At 35.2% G+C, this 18,091-nt stretch overlaps 1 protein-coding gene across 3 annotated transcripts in view; it reads left to right on the top strand.

Annotated features, from left to right (window-relative positions):
- The window catches only part of C7H14orf39 (chromosome 7 C14orf39 homolog), a 61,239-nt gene that overhangs the window by 13,191 nt on the left and 29,957 nt on the right, over positions 1-18,091 (top strand). For 2 of the 3 annotated variants that reach the window (XM_059182245.1, XM_059182246.1), the window contains exons 6-11: positions 9,119-9,306; positions 9,397-9,439; positions 11,393-11,513; positions 14,938-15,035; positions 16,682-16,815; positions 17,512-17,588. In XM_059182245.1, the coding sequence (XP_059038228.1) occupies positions 9,119-9,306; positions 9,397-9,439; positions 11,393-11,513; positions 14,938-15,035; positions 16,682-16,815; positions 17,512-17,588 (661 nt within the window). The remainder of the gene's footprint in view (positions 1-9,118; positions 9,307-9,396; positions 9,440-11,392; positions 11,514-14,937; positions 15,036-16,681; positions 16,816-17,511; positions 17,589-18,091) is intronic. The other variant, XM_059182247.1, reaches the window with a different exon arrangement.

Below are 18,091 nucleotides of genomic sequence, written 5' to 3'. Positions count from 1 at the left end.
CTTACTAATAATTGATCTGTGCAGTTTTTCTGTTTCTTCATGATTGAGTCTTGGTAGGTTGCATGTTTCTAGAAATTCAATTCATTTCTTCTGGGTTATCTTATTGTTTGCCTTGTAATTGTTCATGGTAGCCTCTTATGATCCTTTGTATTTCTATGGTATAATATCTCCTTTCATTTACAATTTTGCTTATTTGAGGTCCTCTCTCTTTTTTTCTTGGTTGGGTTAGCTAAGGGTTTGCAAAACGTTTTAATCTTTTCAAAAAATCAACTCTTTGTTTCACTGATTTTTTTCCATTGTCTTCCTCTTCTCCATTTTATTTCTGCTCTAATCTTTCTTGTTTGCTTCCTTCTGCCAGGTTCAGGCTTAGATTGTTCTTCCTTAGATTGTTCTAATTCTTGATGTGTAAAGTTAGTTTATTTACATTTTCTTAATATAAGCATTTATTGCTATAAATTTCCCTTTCAGAACTTTTGCTGCATCACTTCCTTAGGTTTTGGTATATTGTATTTTCATTTTCATTTGTCTTAAGATACTTCTGATTTCTTCTTTGACCCAGTGTTGTTCAGTAGTGTATTGATTAATTTTCACATATTTGTGAATTTTTCATTTTCTTCCTGCTGTTAATTTCTAGTTCCATATCACTATGGCCAGAAAATACCCTTGATATAATTTCAGTCTTCTTAAGCTTATTAAGGTGACTTTGTGGCTCAAGATATGATCTCTCTACTGGAGAGTATTCCATTTGTTTAAGAAGAATGTATATTCAGGTTTGTTAGATGGAATGTTAGACTGAATGTTCTGTATAAGGCTGTTAGTTCCATTTCGTCTACAGTGTTATTAGGGATGTTGTTTCCTTGTTAATTTCTTTCTGGATGATCTTTCCAGTGTTGAAATTGAGGTATTTGAGTCCTCTACCAGTATTGCTTTCTCTCTTCAGTTATGTTAATATTTGCTTTAAATATTCAGGTGGTTTAATGTTGGTTGCACATATACTTGCAATTATTTTATCTTCTTGATGAGTTGATCTTTTTTATCAATGTATAGAGACTTTGCTTTTTTCTTTGTGTTTTCTGACTGATTTTGACTGAACATCTATATTGTCTGGCATAAGTATAACCCCTTTTTCTCTCTTTTGGTTATCATTTGTAATATCTTTTTCCATCCCTTTACTTTCAGCCTCTGTGTGTCCTTAAAGCTAAAGTAAGTTTCTTGTAGGTGGCATATTTTTGCTTCCTGTTTTTTTTTAAATTTATTTTTTATTTATTTTCAGCATAACAGTATTCATTATTTTTTGCACCACACCCAGTACTCTATGCAATCCATGCCCTCTATAATACCCACCACCTGGTACCCCGACCTCCCACCTCCCCACCCCTTCAAAACTCTCAGATTGTTTTTCAGAGTCCATAGTCTCTCATGGTTCACCTCCCCTTCCAATTCCCCACAACTCCCTTCTCCTCTCCATCTCCCCTTGTTATGCTCCACAAATAAGTGCTTCCTGTTTTTTAAATTCATTGAGCTCTGTATTGTTTGAATTTAGCCTATTTATGTTGAAAATGATTAGTTTTTTTAGAAGATGCGTTTATTTATTTTCAAGAGAGAGATAGAGTGTGAGCATGATAGTAGATGGGCAGAGGGAGAGGGAGAAAATCTTTGGCAGGCTCCATGCTGAGCATGGAGCCCAATGTGGGACTTGATCCCACCACCCTGAAATCATGACCTGAGATGAAATCAAGAGTTGGGCACTCAACCAATTGACCCATCTAGGTATCCCTAAAATAATTATTGATAAACAAGGACTTCTGTTGTCATTTAATTGTTTTCTGAGTGTTTTTAAAATTCATTTGTTCTGTATTCCTCTCTTGTCTTCCTTTGTGATTTGTTTTTCATAGTTCCTTTCTCTTTATCTTTTGTGTATCTACTATAAGTATTTTTTCCCTGTGGTTACCATGAGGTGTTAACGTAAAACATTTATAAATATAACACTATTTTAAGCTGATATAATGTACCTGCAATTGCATATAAAAACTCTACATTTTTATGTTATTTATGTCATACTTTACATCTTTTTTTTTAAAGGGTGGACATTATATAGGTGTATGCTTTATTTATTTATCTTAAAGTTCCCTTTATTTGTTTAATACATTTTTTAAACTAATCTTTACCCTCAACATGGGGCTTAAACTCATGATCCCAAGATCCCAAGATCAAGATCAGATGCTTCACTGACTGAGCTAGCCAGGTGCCCCACTTTACATCTTTTATACTGTGTATCCATTAACAAGTTATTGTAGCTGTATCTATTTGTTAATATTACTGTTTTTAAACTTTTATACTAAAGATAAAAGTGATTTATAAATTGTTAATACATTATTATGGTATTCTGAATTTGATTATATGTTTACCTTTGCCAGTGAATTTTACAGTTTCATATGTTTTGTGGCTACTTAGTGTCATTTCATTTCAACTTGAAAAATTCCTTTTAAAATTTCCTGTAAAGCTCCTCAAAGGATGATGAATTCCCTTAGCATATGTCTGTCTAGAAATGTCTGTATCTCTCTTTCATTTCTGAAGGACAGTTATGCTGGGTGTACTATTCTTGATTTGCAGTTTTTTGTTTTAGCATTTTGAAAATATGATCTCATTCTCTCCCGGCCCACAAGGTTTCTGCAGAGAAATCTGCTATGAATGTTATAGGGGTTCCCTTGTGTGAAGACATATTTTTCTCTTGATGCTTTCAAAATTCTCTCTTTGTCATTGACTTTTAATGTTTTGATTATAATATACCTTAGAATAATCTTCTTTGAGTTGATCTTGCTTTGGGTTCTTTGAGTTTCCTATACTTGGATGTCTAACTCTTTCCCATGATTTAGTAAGTTTTCAACTATTATTTCTTTAAACAAACTTTCTGCCATGGGACTCCCATGATGCAAATATTTGTTTGCTTGACAGTGTTTTATGATTCATGTAGGCTTTTTTCATTCTATTTTTTTTGTTCCTCTAACTTTCAAATGAACCTATTTCAGATTTGTGAATTCTTTCTTTTGTATGATCAAGTCTCTTGCTGATGCTTTCTGTCATTGTATTTTTCAGCTCTAGGATTTCTTTTCTTTCTTTCTTTCTTTTTTTTATTTTTACGATTTTATTTATTTGAGAGAGAGTAGAGCAAGCAAGAGAGAGCAAGCAGGAGTGAGGGTAGGAGGCAGATGGAGATGGAGAAGCGGACACCTTGCCAAGCAGGGAACCCGATGCAGGGCTCAATCCCAGGATCATGACCTGAGCTGAAGGCAGACAGTTAACTGACTGAGCCACCCGGCTACCCCTAGGATTTTTGTTTGGTTCTTTTTTATGGTTTTTATTTCTTTATTAAACTTCTCATTTTGTTCATCCATTGTTTTCCTGATTTTATTTCCTGAAACAACCCAGATTAGTTGTCTGGGTTCTCTTGCAGTTTATTGAATTTCTTGAAAATGATTATTTGAATTCTTTGAAAGGCAAATAGTAGATCTCTATTCTTCTATTCCTTAGTTGTTATAGCTTTATTACTTTCTTTTGGTGGTTTCATATTTGCCTGGTTCTTTGTGATCTGTATAGCTTTCATTAATATCTTTGCACTTAAATGAACAAACATCACTTTCAGTCTTTATAGATTGGTTTTGGCAGGTAAAGACCTTTTCCTATTGGTTTCTTAGACTGATGGGTTTACCTCTAGAATTGCAGTCATGATGGGTCAAAGTTGTTTTTGAGGCTGTCTTTGTCCACATTGGGATCTGTGGTGGTTGTGCTTGTTATGAAGGGTTCAGGTAGGTACAATCCTTCTGGTCTCTGGGTGCTTGAGAATGCTTCTAGTACTTCATTCAGTTAGATAGTGCTGGGACAAAGGTCTGCTTCAGGTTCTGTAGTTGGTCTTCAGTCAGCAGGTTTATTACCAAGTATGTGGACTGGTGTGGCTCCCACTTAGCAACCTGGTAGAGCCTGCCTAGTCACTAAATGGATCTGTGGGTGGTCAGGACTGGCCCTAGACTATGGCCAGGAAGGACTGGAACTGAGCCTCTGAGATGTTTCAGGTTACATGTTCAGGTTCCACAGTCATACGTTCTGTAGTCCTGGCTCTGAAGGCACAAATAGACATATCTTCGACCAGTTCCTAGGCTGGAGTACTCCTTGACTGTAGTTGGAGGGACTGGAGCCAAGTATAGGGCCCTTTTAGGATCTCTTGGGGGTACATATAGGAGTACCTATTTTGGGGTTCCAAGGCTGGCAGTTCTGCTGATGGCTTTTGGCTGTGAGAGACCTAGAACCAAGTATATGGGTCTTTAGAATCTAGTAGGGTGCAGATAAGAGAGTCTCCCACTGGGAACTAGACCCTTAATACTGTTGAAAAACTGTGGCTGTGAGCGGGTTGGAACCAAGGATAAGGTCTTTTCAGGATCTTCAGGGGGTACAGACGTAAGTATGTCCTGCTTGGGTCCCTGTGTGAGCAGGACTCTTTGGTGACTGTGGCTGGGATGGGCTAGAGCCCAGTTACAGGGCCCTTTCAGAATCTGTAGTCTGAATGAGTTTGGCAGACTAATCTCCAGGGGCTCCTGGATTGCAGACATAAGGACTGGAGCTGGTTCAGGGTCACTTCAGAGTCTATAGCTGGACCAGGGTATGTATGCCTATTACCTAATACTTGGGTGGGTATGACTCCTTCTGGGTCCTTGGATGTATGGTGCTAGTAACAGACCCAAAGCCAAATAGGGCTGTAGCAGAGTTCTCAGTGAGTACTGAACTGTTTATAGGTCTGTAGCCAGGACCACAGTTAATAAGTTACCCACCAGGATGTGAGCCTGCCTTCTCAAAATGACTCTCCTCAGGCTTGGACTATACTAGGATTTCACAGACTTCTACCTGGATCCCAGAGATCCCACAAACACACTTTTGTCCTTGGTTGGATGCTAAATTGTTATTTTTGTTGGGGCAGTACACATGAGGGATATTTTATTCTGTCATCTTACTGACATCACTCCAATTTTTGTATTTTAAAAATTGAAAACACACATACATGGGTGCCTGAGTGGCTCACTCGTTAAGCATCTGCCTTTGGCTCAGGTCATGATCCCAGGGTCATTGAGCCCTGCTTCGGGTTCCCTGCTCAGCAGGAAGTCTGCTTCTTCTTCACTCCCCCTGCTTGAATTTTCTCTCCCCTCCCCCCCTGTTAAATAAATAAATAAATATTTTTAAAAACATATAGAAAATCTAGACTGTAGTGCTCTATATTTAAAGATGGATCTTAAGAGGAGAAGGTAGGGACCAGAGTAATAGATTTGGACTTCTATGGCATTTGAAATCGTAGAAATAGATGATTGCCCAGGGAAATGTATAGTGCAAAAAGGAGAAAGCTAGCATATGCTATCATCTTAGTATTAGGCAGAGAATGGAATTGGTAAAAGATACTGTTACTTTGTCATTTTTAGACCTTGCTTTAACGAAAAGGATTTGAAATTTGTATAATACCATAGCGTTAAAAGAAAACTAAATATAAAAATCAAGGCTATAGGGATATAAAGATAATATAGGAAGATGAAGCCTTTGATTAGGATATAAATTCATATTATATGGTCTTGCACAGTTGTTAAATATAGGTAAGATTAGAATTCCTAGTAGTAGTCAAGGCGTTGTAGAAATGTGATCAGTTTGAGATTCAGAGTATTCATTTAAAAAACAATTCAGTTGTTCAAAAGTGGCCCTAACTGAGTCCTTCCTGAGTTTTGGGGAGTTGAGTTCCTAGAGTAAAGGGCCTTGCACTGAGGGGAGAATGGGCACTGCTCTTGGGAAGGTTCTGGCAGATGCCTCCTTAGCTGAAGCTTGGAACAGACTCACAGGCAGCAAAGTGAGTTAGTTCAGTGGATGAGGTGAGGTGACGTACCCTAACGTGGGGGACCTCATAACCCAGTTCAGATTACTTTCTTCCATCCTCTCTTAAAAAAAGGAAGGAAGGAGGGAAGGAGCCCAGCTCAGCTGTTTAGGATAACAGAGGTTTTTTCTGGTAATGAGATTTAAGAGAAATTTCTGCCCTGAGTTTTCATGAAAAGGGACTTACGCAGCATGGTAGTCAGTTACCTTCTTCAGTGGCCTCCCCAAATAAACCCCATACATACATTCATACATACATATAACTTCTCCTTAGAACATCTCTCAATGCAAGTCAAGGTTGTAAAACATTATTAAAATGCTTCTATGAGGGGCTAAAACAAAGCAGTTTAAATATGTACCTCTCTAATAGTGTTTGTTATGGATGACTTCTCTTAGGTAGCTAAAGGTATTAAAGTGGAAACAGGTTTTTCTTAAAAAACAAAACCACATAGGTTGGTTGAACTGATGACTCAATATCAGACATGTATAGAAGAAAAAAGACTCCATTTGCTGGTATCATGTGTACTGAAGGAAACAGAGGTACCAGCTTCTTGTTTCTCCTAATCTTCCATTCTAGACATTAAATATTGTTGGCAACAGGTGAGATAGTCAGGCTATGCTGGTCTTTGCTAAAGTTCCTGTATGGAGTATATAAGAAGAGTGGGCATGAATATATAACAGGAATAGGGTAAATGTGATATGCTTATTTCATCTGAAACTGGTGACTCAGACTCAGTTTTCTAATAGATATTTCCCTCTTCCCTGCACCATTTCCCCCAAAAGTGAGAGACTAATTAGCAAATGTATATTTAAAGGAATAAGAGTTTGTTTTGGGCTCAAATGTTTTACTTGATGAAAGGGGACAGAGTTTAGTATATCAAACAAATTAAAACATTCAGAAGATTCAGATCTGCTGACCAGTACAATACTGTTATCCTTAATTTTTTTTTTCCTCAGTATACATTATAAAAACTGTTCTTGTTTTCTCAGCTCCTAAGATGAGATAATCAGTATAGTGTCTTTAAATAAATTTCCCCATATAGTGTCTTGATTTAGAAAATTTACAGAATTTTGAGGGGCATAAGGACTATGTATTTTTAGAAGATTTTCAATGAATATTATTTCTTGATGCTAAGTATATGATAAGAATTGGGTAAAAACAGGATCTAGGAATATATTTCCTGTAAAGAACCTGGATTGAACATTTTCATTGCTGTAGATTAGTATAGGCAGATTTTTTTATTATTATGAAAGGCCAAATAGTAAATATTTTAGGCTTTATATGTTATACAGTCTCTGCTGATATTCAGCCCTGCTGTTGTAAATTCAAGAACAGCTTTAGATGCTATGTAAATGAATTGCTGTGTTCTAATAAAACTTTGTGGATGTTATAGCTTGAATTTCATATAATTTTAATGTGTCATGAGATAGTATTATTTTTTATTTTTTCAATAGCTCACAGGCCATACAAAAACAGGTATAAGGTTGAATTTGGCCCATTGGTTTAAAAAAGTAAAATGAAAAGGGTTAATATCCTCTTGTAAGAATTAACTGTCCACTTAAGACTTGTGTCCAAATTGGTGACCATCCACCTCTACCTGCATTGGACTGGAGGAGCTCTTCCAAACAGTGCTGAAATTTTCTTCATAAATAGTTAAGGTGTATATAAGAATGGCTGTGAACCCAGAGCTCTAACACATAAAGCATGACTTCCTATTAAAATGTCAGCTTAGAGAATTGAAAGTTTAAAAAGCATAGTTACAGAGGTAGCTGAACTGAGGAGGGTAGAAACCAAAAACCTCAGGGAGGATAGAGATCAGGAAGTCATTGGAAAAATGAGGTTTTCATTTTAGTTTTGATTTGTGTTTCCCTGATGATGAGTGATGTCGAGCATCTTTTCATGTATCTGGTGGCCCTCTGTGTATGTTCTTAGGAAAAATGTCTATTCACGTGTTCTACCCATTTTTAATTGGACTGTTGATTTTTGGATGTTCAGTTTTGCAAGTTCTTTATATATTTTGGATACTAACCCTTTATCAGATATGTCTGATTTGCGAGTATCTTCTCCCATTCCATAAGTTGCCTTTTACTTTTGTTGTTTCCTTCATTGTGCAGAAGCTTTTTATTTTGATGAAGTTCCAAATACCAACAACACAAGAAACAGCAGGGGTTGGCAAGGTTGGGAAGAAAGGGGAACCCTCTGCACTGTTGGTGGAAATGTAACCTGGTGCAGCTACTCTTGAAAATGGTATAGAGGTTCCTCAGAAAGTGAAAAATAGAACTCCCCTATGATCCAGCAATTAAACTACTAGGTATTTACTCAAAGAATACAAAAATACTAAATTAAAGGGATACATGTACCCCAGTATTTATAGCAGCATTTTCTACAACAACCAAATTATGGAAACAGCCCAAGTATCCATCAACAGATGGAAGATAAAGATGTGGTACCTATATACAATGGAATATTTCTCAGCCATAAAAAAGAAAGAAATTTTGCCATTTGCAATGACATGGATGGAGCTAGAGAGTATTATGCTAAGCAAAGAAAATCAGAAAAATATAAATACCACATGATTTCACTTATATGTGGAACTGAAGAAACAAACTAACAAAGAGGGGAAAAAAGAGAGAGGGAGGCAAACCAAGAAACAGACTTTAACTATAGAGAAAAAACTGATGGCTACCAGAAGGGAAAATAGCTGGGGAGATAGGTTAAGTACGTAATGAGGATTAAGGAGTCCACTTGTAAGGAGCACTGAGTGATGAATGACATATATTGTACACCTGAATCTAGTATAACACTGTATGTTAACTAACTGGGATAAATAAAAACTTTTTATAAAAAGTAGGTTCTGCAGTATTAACTAAGAAGAGAAATAAAAGCATCACAGAGTTAGACAAGTAGATCATTGGTGACCTTGAGATGGGCAGTTTCTTTTCTTTTCTGGGAGGAGGGCAGTTCCTTTGGAATGGTGGGAGTAAAATTGAAGAGGGGCAAGGAATAACTCAAGTAGAGGAGAGAAAAAGTAGAGAGTTGAAAAGTGGAATGAAGTTTAAGGAAAATTTGAAAGGTAAAGAGTATTGAGGGAAACATGGATAAGTTGGCATTTGACTTGTCTTTTATGCTTAACTTTTTAGACTTTAACAGGTGACACTTAGACAGTTTTTAGATATGTTCTTGTTGTATTGTCATCATTTCTTTTAATTTTAACAGAAAAATGTACCATGGTTATATATGTCAGTATAAAGATGTTTTGAAGCAGTATCAGTTAAAATACTCAGAAACACCACTTTCACAAGAGTATTATAAGAAGAAAAGAGAACATGAAGAAATTCAAAATAGAGTATTGGCATGTACTGAACAACTAAAAATAAATGAAACTATCTTTATGGAATTTCTAGGTATCAATATTTTTATCATATGTTTAAGTAACAGCATCTCGGACATGAAAAGAACAATGAATCAGACTAAAATATGATTTTGTTTTTCAGTGCCTGCTCCTTTTCCATCACTTACTAAATGGACATTGCATATGTATCCACAAAGTATTTTTACCTAGAATTTTTATTAGATAAGTATTATTTCTATATTTTAATTGTTATTATCTTTTACTGGTAAGAATCAAATGGATTTGGGTTTTTTTTTTTTGTTTAATTAAAAAAATTAGAAGTTACTTTAAAGGTCATCTGGGATTGGTTTTCATATATGTGCATGTGATGAGAAGCAAGCAATTTTAATGAGAATAAAATGGTATATATGTCTGGCTTTAAGTGGTTTATCTTAGCAACCAAACCAATGAAAAAGTCATCTTTCTCTGTCTTAGCAAAGAAAGAGTTCCAGTTAAATCTGTTGATTATTACTTCTTAGGTTAGGAATGTGGTGAGGAGGTGAGTCACAATTATCTACTCATCTATTAGAGATTGATTTGGTACCTACCTTGTGCCAGGCAGCCCTTGAGAAGTTACAGAGCTTTTTGTAAGGAGCTCACAGTTTAGTAGGGAAGATAGACACATAAATAATTCTAATACAGTGGCATTTTATTAGATGATTAAGTAATTCTTAATTGGTCTAAGTCTCATCTGTTTGTCCAGGAGATCTTCCCTGATGATGAACTTAGAACTTTAATCCTCTTCCAACCTCTACAACCTTTCATGTGCTTTCCTATCAGATTATAACTCCACTGCTTGTACTAAGTCTTCTTTATCCCTGCATTCTACCTCGCTTCATTCTGCTTCATTCTAAATCATCCTTTTAACTCCTTTGTTGCTTGCTCTCTTCATGTTTAGGTTTTAGCTTATACTGTTTTTAGTTGTTTATTTGCTGCCTGCCTGTGTTGTGACTTCTCAATAGGAAGAGGCAGAGGTTGGTTGATGCACGAGGCATAGCAGAAGTTTAGGAAGTTTGATGTAGGAAGGGATGAGAAATAAGATTATGTGAGAAACAAGAAGAGGTGATGGAGATAGGGAAAACTGAAGATTAGGATTTAAACTGAAGATTAAGATTAGTATCTGAAAATTTTAATTGACACTTTTTATGACAATATAGCATTATAAGTAATATTCATCTGAAATTTTATGTTTTAAGGCAGAGTATTTCTTACTCTGCCTTAACTCGACAGATTTTCTCTAGGGTTCATGTTCACTGCCACTATTCCATTAATTTTTAAGTTCTCCTAAATGATTTGTGGAGTAACTTAGGAAATTGTAATAGTTAATAACTATGCAGGATGTCTGTTAACAGCTGAGAAATTCTTGAAATTGGGCATAAATCTTGTTTAAGCATGAAGCCCAGATGGAAGATCTAGCTGTCTTCTGAGTCTGGCAGCTACACTGATGAAACTTAACAGAGTAAGAAAAGGGAAATTGGATGGATTTTTATTTAATCAATCAATCAATTAATATTTTAAAAAGATTTAGTTATTCTTGAGAGAGGAGGGTTAGAGGGAGAGACACTCTGCTGAGCTCAGAGCCCTACTGTGGGGCTTGATCCTATGGCCCTTAGACCATGACCTGAGCCAAAATCAACACTCAGACACCCAACTGACTGAGCCACCCAGGTGCCCCAGTTGGATTTTTAAATGTTGACTTTGGAATAAATAAACAATGGAAACACAGAAGTTAAATTTGGAACTGAATTGATTATGTATTATTAGTCATGCCAGAAGACATGATGAACATGGGTAAAAAAAAATAAAAACAAAACAACCACCATGTGAAATATTTAAGTAAAAGGAAAAATTCTAACAAATATTTTTCAGGAAGAGTTTTAAGCTCAATATATAACATAGGTAAGCAATAAGTTATCTTTGTCAGTTTGCCAAATGATTATATTAGTTTTACCTCTATTTTCAGATACTGTTATTAATATTGCTTATTGCCAATATGGAACATACATAAATAATGTTACATAGTATTAACTATTTCTGGTATGGTACATATATTATAAATGTAAAATTTACTTGCATAACATAATTCCTTAACATAAAAGGGCTAACGTGAGATTTAAGACACAAGATATTCTTAAACATGCCAGTGATTATTCCAAAAGTTCATCTGAATTGAAAAAAGAAGTAGATGAAGTGGAAATAGAAGTAAATTATTTAAACCAGGTATATATTTTGTAATATGTTTCTAATATATGTATTAATGTATAAGTATAATGCTATGTTAGTTGACAGTCTTAGAAGTGCTATTTCTAAAGAGCCTAAATATAGAGAAAGACTTAGGAAAATCTATTTACCTCTGATTACCTTTGGAGCCAATATGTGTTTTAGGTACAGAGCGTATTTAGTTATGAGTTTTACGGAATAGTTTAATTTTCTTTGGAAGTTGAAAAAAGATTAATTAAAAACAAGACACAGCTTAATAACAGGAATTTAAAGGCACTAAAAGGGCTACAACAGTGTTGTCAAAAAAGAGAACAAGACAGTAAATTGTTTAAATAATTTAATTTTGAATATTTATGGTTTTAATCTTTATAAAACTAAGTTAGAACTAGTTTAGCCCTTAAGATGATGGTGCATGATATTTTTCTCGAATACATTTTTATTGTCCTCTACCAAAATGGCTTTCATTGACTGTTTGAGAACCCATCAAAGTCATTTCCAAATTATGAGAAAAAATATTGAACACCTGATTTTATGGACTTTTTGTAAATTGTGTTAAAGAAGGTACATTCACCATTCATAGGTATAAGTCTCCAAATAATGTAAAATCATTTTAATAAGAAGAACAAAATAGATGCTACTTCCTTCAAAATATAGGGTAACTGTGTCTATATATAGGAAATTGATACCTACTTTGCTTCTGACCTTTTTAAAAAGAAGATGGAAGTTCACTGAATCTAGGTTTGTTAATGGATTTGTAAGGAAAAGTTAAAGGAGTTAAAGGAGTATGAATTATTTTTAATTTTGACCTTGTTTAAAAACTTTCACTAAAAGATAGTAATACACATTATCAAAGCCATCTATAAAAAACCCACCGCAAATATCATTCTCAATGGAGAAAAACTGAAAGCTTTTCCGCTAGCGTCAGGAACACGGCAGGGATGTCCATTATCACCACTCCTATTCAACATAGTACTAGAAGTCCTAGCCTCAGCAATCAGACAACAAAAGGAAATTAAAGGCATCCAAATCGGCAAAGAAGAAGTCAAACTATCACTCTTCGCAGATGATATGATACTATATGTGGAAAACCCAAAAGACTCCACTCCAAAACTGCTAGAACTTGTACAGGAATTTAGTAAAGTGTCAGGATATAAAATCAATGCACAGAAATCAGTTGTATTTCTCTACACCAACAACAAGACAGAAGAAAGAGAAATTAAGGAGTCAATCCCATTTACAATTGCACCCAAAACTATAAGATAAACCTGGGAATAAACCTAACCAAAGAAGCTAAGAATCTATACTCAGAATACTATAAAGTACTCATGAAAGAAATTGAGGAAGACACAAAGAAATGGAAAAATGTTCCATGCTCATGGATTGAAAGAACAAATATTGTGAAAATGTCAATGCTACCTAAATCCATCTACACATTTAATGCAATCCCTATCAAAATCCCACCCATTTTTTCAAAGAAATGGAACAAATAATCCTAAAATTTATATGGAACCAGAAAAGACCTCAAATAGACAAAGGAATATTGAAAAAGAAAGCCAAAGTTGGTGGCATCACAATTCTGGGCTTCAAGCTCTATTACAAAGCTGTCATAATCAAGACAGCATGGTACTGCCACAAAAACAGACACATAGATCAATGGAACAGAATAGAGAGCCCAGAAATAGAGCTCTCAACTCTATGGTCAACTAATCTTTGACAAAGCAGGAAAGAATGTCCAATGGAAAAAAGACAGCCTCTTCAATAAATGGTGTTGGGAAAATTGGACAGCCACATGCAGAAAAATGAAATTGGGGGCGCCTGGGTGGCTCAGTGGGTTAAGCCGCTGCCTTCGGCTCAGGTCATGATCTCAGAGTCCTGGGATCGAGTCCCGCATCGGGCTCTCTGCTCAGCAGAGAGCCTGCTTCCCTCTCTCTCTCTCTCTGGCTGCCTCTCCATCTACTTGTGATTTCTCTCTGTCAAATTAATAAATAAATAAAATCTTTTAAAAAAAAAAAAAAGAAAAATGAAATTGGACCATTTCCTTATACTACACATGAAAATAGACTCAAAATGGATGAAGGACCTCAATGTGAGAAAGGAATCCATCAAAATCCTTGAGAACACAGGCAGCAACCTCTTCAACCTCAGCCGCAGCAACGTCTTCCTAGGAACATCACTAAAGGCAAGGGAAGCAAGGGCAAAAATGAACTATTGGGATTTCATCAAGATCAAAGCTTTTGCACAGCAAAGGAAACAGTTAATAAAACCAAAAGACAACTGACAGAATGGGAGAAGATATTTGCAAATGACATATCAGATAAAGGACTAGTGTCCAAAATCTATAAAAACTTAGCAAACTCAACACTCAAAGAACAAATAATCCAATCAAGAAATGGGTAGAAGACATGAATAGACATTTCTGCAAAGAAGACTTGCAGATGGCCAACAGACACATGAAAAAGTGCTCCATATCACTTGGCATCAGAGAAATACAAATCAAAACCACAATGAGACACCACCTCACACCAGTCAGAATGGCTAAAATTAACAAGTCAGGAAATGACAGATGCTGGTGAGGAAGTGGAGAAAGGGGAACCCTCCTACACTGTTGATGGGAATGCAAGCTGGTGCAGCCACTCTGGAAAACAGCATGGAGGTTCCTCAAAAAGTTGAAAATAGAGCTACCCTATGACCCAGCAATTGCACTACTGGGTATTTACCCTAAAGATACAAACGTAGTGATCCGAAGGGGCACATGCAGCCGAATGTTTATAGCAGCAATGTCTACAATAGCCCAACTATTGAAAGAACCTAGATGTCCATCAACAGATGAATGGATCAAGAAGATGTGGTATATATATACAATGGAATACTATGCAGCCATCAAAAGAAATGAAATCTTGCTATTTGCAACAATGTGGATAGAACTAGAGGGTATCATGCTTAGTGAAATAAGTCAATTGGAGAAAGAGAACTATCATATGATCTCCCTGATAGGAGGAAGTGGAGATGCAATGTGGGGTGTTGGGGGTTAGGAGAAGAATAAATGAAACAAGATGGGATTGGAAAGGAGACAAAACATAAGTGACTCTTAATCTCACAAAACAAACTGAGGGTTGCTGGGGGGAAGGAGGTTGGGAGAGGGTGGTGGGGTTATGGACATTGGGGAGGGTATGTGCTATGGTGAGTGCTGTGAAGTGTGTAAACCTGGCGATTCACAGACCTGTACCCCTGGGGATAAAAATACATTATATGTTTATAAAAAAATAAAAAATTTAAAAATTTATAAAAAAGATAGCTAATGCCACAAAAACATAAACCCTGTGATTATATAGAAAAAATCATATTCATTAGTTAAGGTGAAGCATATGTTCCTTATTGCTTTGCAGATAATTACTTTGTTTTGCTTTGCCATTTTTCTTTTTAGCAGATTGCAAGACTCCATGAAACTAAGAATCTTGGAGAAACTCTGGAAGAAAAAAATAAAAATATAGAAAAGATAAAGGAATTGAAAGAAAAAGATAGGTAAACTTTATTTTATATAAAGATTTTATTATTTATTTATTTGGAGAGCATGCACAAGCAGGGGGAGGGACAGAGGGAGAAGGAGAGAATCTCAAGCAGACTCCATGCTGAGCGTAGAGCCAAACCCATGGCTCAATCTCACGACCCTGAGATCATGACCTGAGCCAAGATCAAGAGTTGGATGGTCAGCTGACTGAGCCACCCAGGCACCCCTAGGTAAACTTTAAGATGGGATTTTTATATGAGCAGTTATTTTGCATCTAAGCATTTGATTCTATATTTTATATTCTGTGCCAAGCCACTAGTATTCACATATTTACATGTATATTTATGTATACTTTTGTGCAGGCTATTTTCTGCTTATTTCTTGAGAAATATTGATTTTACCCTTAAATATTATAGATTAACATTCAAGTATGCTTGTTATTTAGTAAGGCCAAGGATAATGTATAGAGAGAAATAAGGTAGCAGTAGCACATTTGCTGTTTTATAACCTGTCATTACACATTTCACCCAGATTTTGATGATGGGTCACCAAAAGGAGTAAAACAGAGGAACAGTTATGGAAATAGCTTTGTATTTACCTTTTTATCACGCCTGTCACCAGCTTGACCAGTTCTTGTTTTGCCCCAGAGACTGAAGATGAATTAAAATGCTGCTGAATCTATGGCATCCTATGCTTCCTTGTTTTTCAACCTAATGGTGATAAAATAGACTTCAGTGGTGGAGGCATTTAAAAAAAAAAAAAAAAAAGGATTGATTTTGTCTGTTATTGTGTGACAGAAAAATAGGTGTATTATAGTTAGTTTCTGATAAAATTTCTACTTTTTCTCCTTCTGCCTGTAGCCTTTTAAATTCTTAAGTTCGTCTCATTAAGTTCCATTGCTATTGTCCTGATTTTTCAACACATTCCTCTCCCCAGTTAATTTCTCAGACCCCACTTCTTTGGATTTATTATTTCCTTGATTCCCCCCTCACACTTCTCGTAGCCATAATAATCTGTCTTTAATTCTGTGAAGAAATTGATTAGAATTTCACTTCATTGACAACTTTTTAATACTGTAAAAATCCTCTATATTGAGAGGAACTTACCTAACTGCTTTGTCATTTTCACCCAATTTCTATTTTGATAGTTATTATAAATAACATCATTACTTAAAGTATTTAACTATCAATAACTAAAATTATTTCTCTAACTTAGGAAAAATTCAATGAGTTTTTTTTTCTTCCAGTAAAAAACTTAAAAGATGTATTTATGATTATAAATTGCTTTAGTGATTTCTGGATTCTAGTGTACTAGCTGATTTGATCCTGAATAATTATTTTTAAAGTTTTGAAGTACTTTGAAATATATAGCATGCTGTTTGTGGATAAAGTTTTGGTTTTAAATTCCTTTGATATACTTAGAAATTCTTTTAAAATGATTGTTCTAAAAATTAAAGTGTGGTATACTAAGAAGGGTACTAGACTTAATCAGGAAAAGTGTGTTTTAACTGTGACACCTGTAAATAATTTAATAATATTGGGCAGATCTATCAAATTTTCTGGAACTCAGTTTTAGTGTATGCAAAATGAGTTTAAACTGTGTAGTATACATTTAAAATGCATTTTTACTTACTAAATATTTAATGTAATTCACTCTTCAGAATTTTTGAAAAAGATGAACAACCTACACTTATATTGAATAAAACCCCTCAAAACAGTCAATTATTTCTTCCATACGAATCTCAGAAATTAGTCAGACTAATGAAGATGCATTCTTCAGAACCAAGAGTTATAGGTACAGTATCTTAATTATTTAAAAACTTAGTTTTCTTTGCAAACACATGGAAAAAATAGAAGCAGTTTTTGCTATCATTAGGTGTAAGCAAGAACGGACAATATGAGAGCAGTAAACTAAAAAAAAATACCACTTTAATTCTTTTTGAGAGCAAACGAGATAGGCCTTCTATGCCTAAATTTTTTTCTTTGAGAGAGAAATCACTCACAAGATATTAAAGGAAGTGTTCTGGTCCGCTTGCACAGCTGTCAGAGGAGGATGAATAATAAGAAATTTTTCATTTGGGACGTTATCAGAATATATAATTAAAGTGGATAGCAGACTTGTGTTAATGATATTTCTGACTTAGTCTCCTAAGATATTTGAATCATGTTTCATTTGGTGGATTTGCAGCTTAGATTAACTACATTGTATCAGTTTAACCCCATTAGCTCTTCTTTTTCTTCCAGTCTTCTTTGGTTCCTCATTATAAAGATGTAATTTTGTAAGCTGGTTTTCATTTTACATTCATGCTTATTGAAATAACTGTTATATAGTATGGAATTAAAACTTATGTAGAAATTTCACATTTCTATATTTTAAGTTAAATATTCATGCAACTTGATTTTTTAAATTACAAGCTTAGGTTGAATGTTGGGCATAATTTTTGATTCTATCTCTGGAATTCATTTGAAGTTGTACAATTTAATAACCTAGATAAAAAAGAAGAAAGTTCTGTGAAGCAGGCAAAGCTTGCCAATATTGACGTTAGACAGAAAGAAAACAATGTGCAGGTAGGCACTTCTTTTTTAATAGTATAAATTAAATATTTGCTTGCATTAAATGAAACCGTGAATGTACTGCATTTGGAACATAAGTCTGTGTGTATGTGTATATATGTGTTATAAATATATTAACTCAGCCATTACTATAACTCAAGGTCTAAAAATCTTAAAACAATTTCAGAATGTCAGCCTGAATATTCACTGCATAGCCTTATTGTTGTTGTTTTTAAATATTTTACTTATTTATTTGACAGAGGGCGACACAGCAAGAGAGGGAACAGAAGCGGGGGAGTGGGAGAGGAAGAAGCAGGCTTCCTGCTGAGCAGGGAGTCAGATGTGGGGTTTGATCCCAGGACCCTGGGATCACAACCCCAGCTGAAGGCAGAGGCTCAGTCGAGCCACCCATGCACCCTAGCCTTCTCACTCTTAAAAATAGAAAAGATATTTAAAAGTACCAAGTCCTGGGGCACCTGGGTGGCTCAGTGAGTTATGTGTCCGACTTTTGATTTTGG

This window comes from Mustela lutreola, chromosome 7 (assembly GCF_030435805.1).
Source record: "Mustela lutreola isolate mMusLut2 chromosome 7, mMusLut2.pri, whole genome shotgun sequence".
NCBI lineage: Eukaryota > Metazoa > Chordata > Mammalia > Carnivora > Mustelidae > Mustela > Mustela lutreola.
This window is presented reverse-complemented; position numbering and strand designations above follow the sequence as displayed.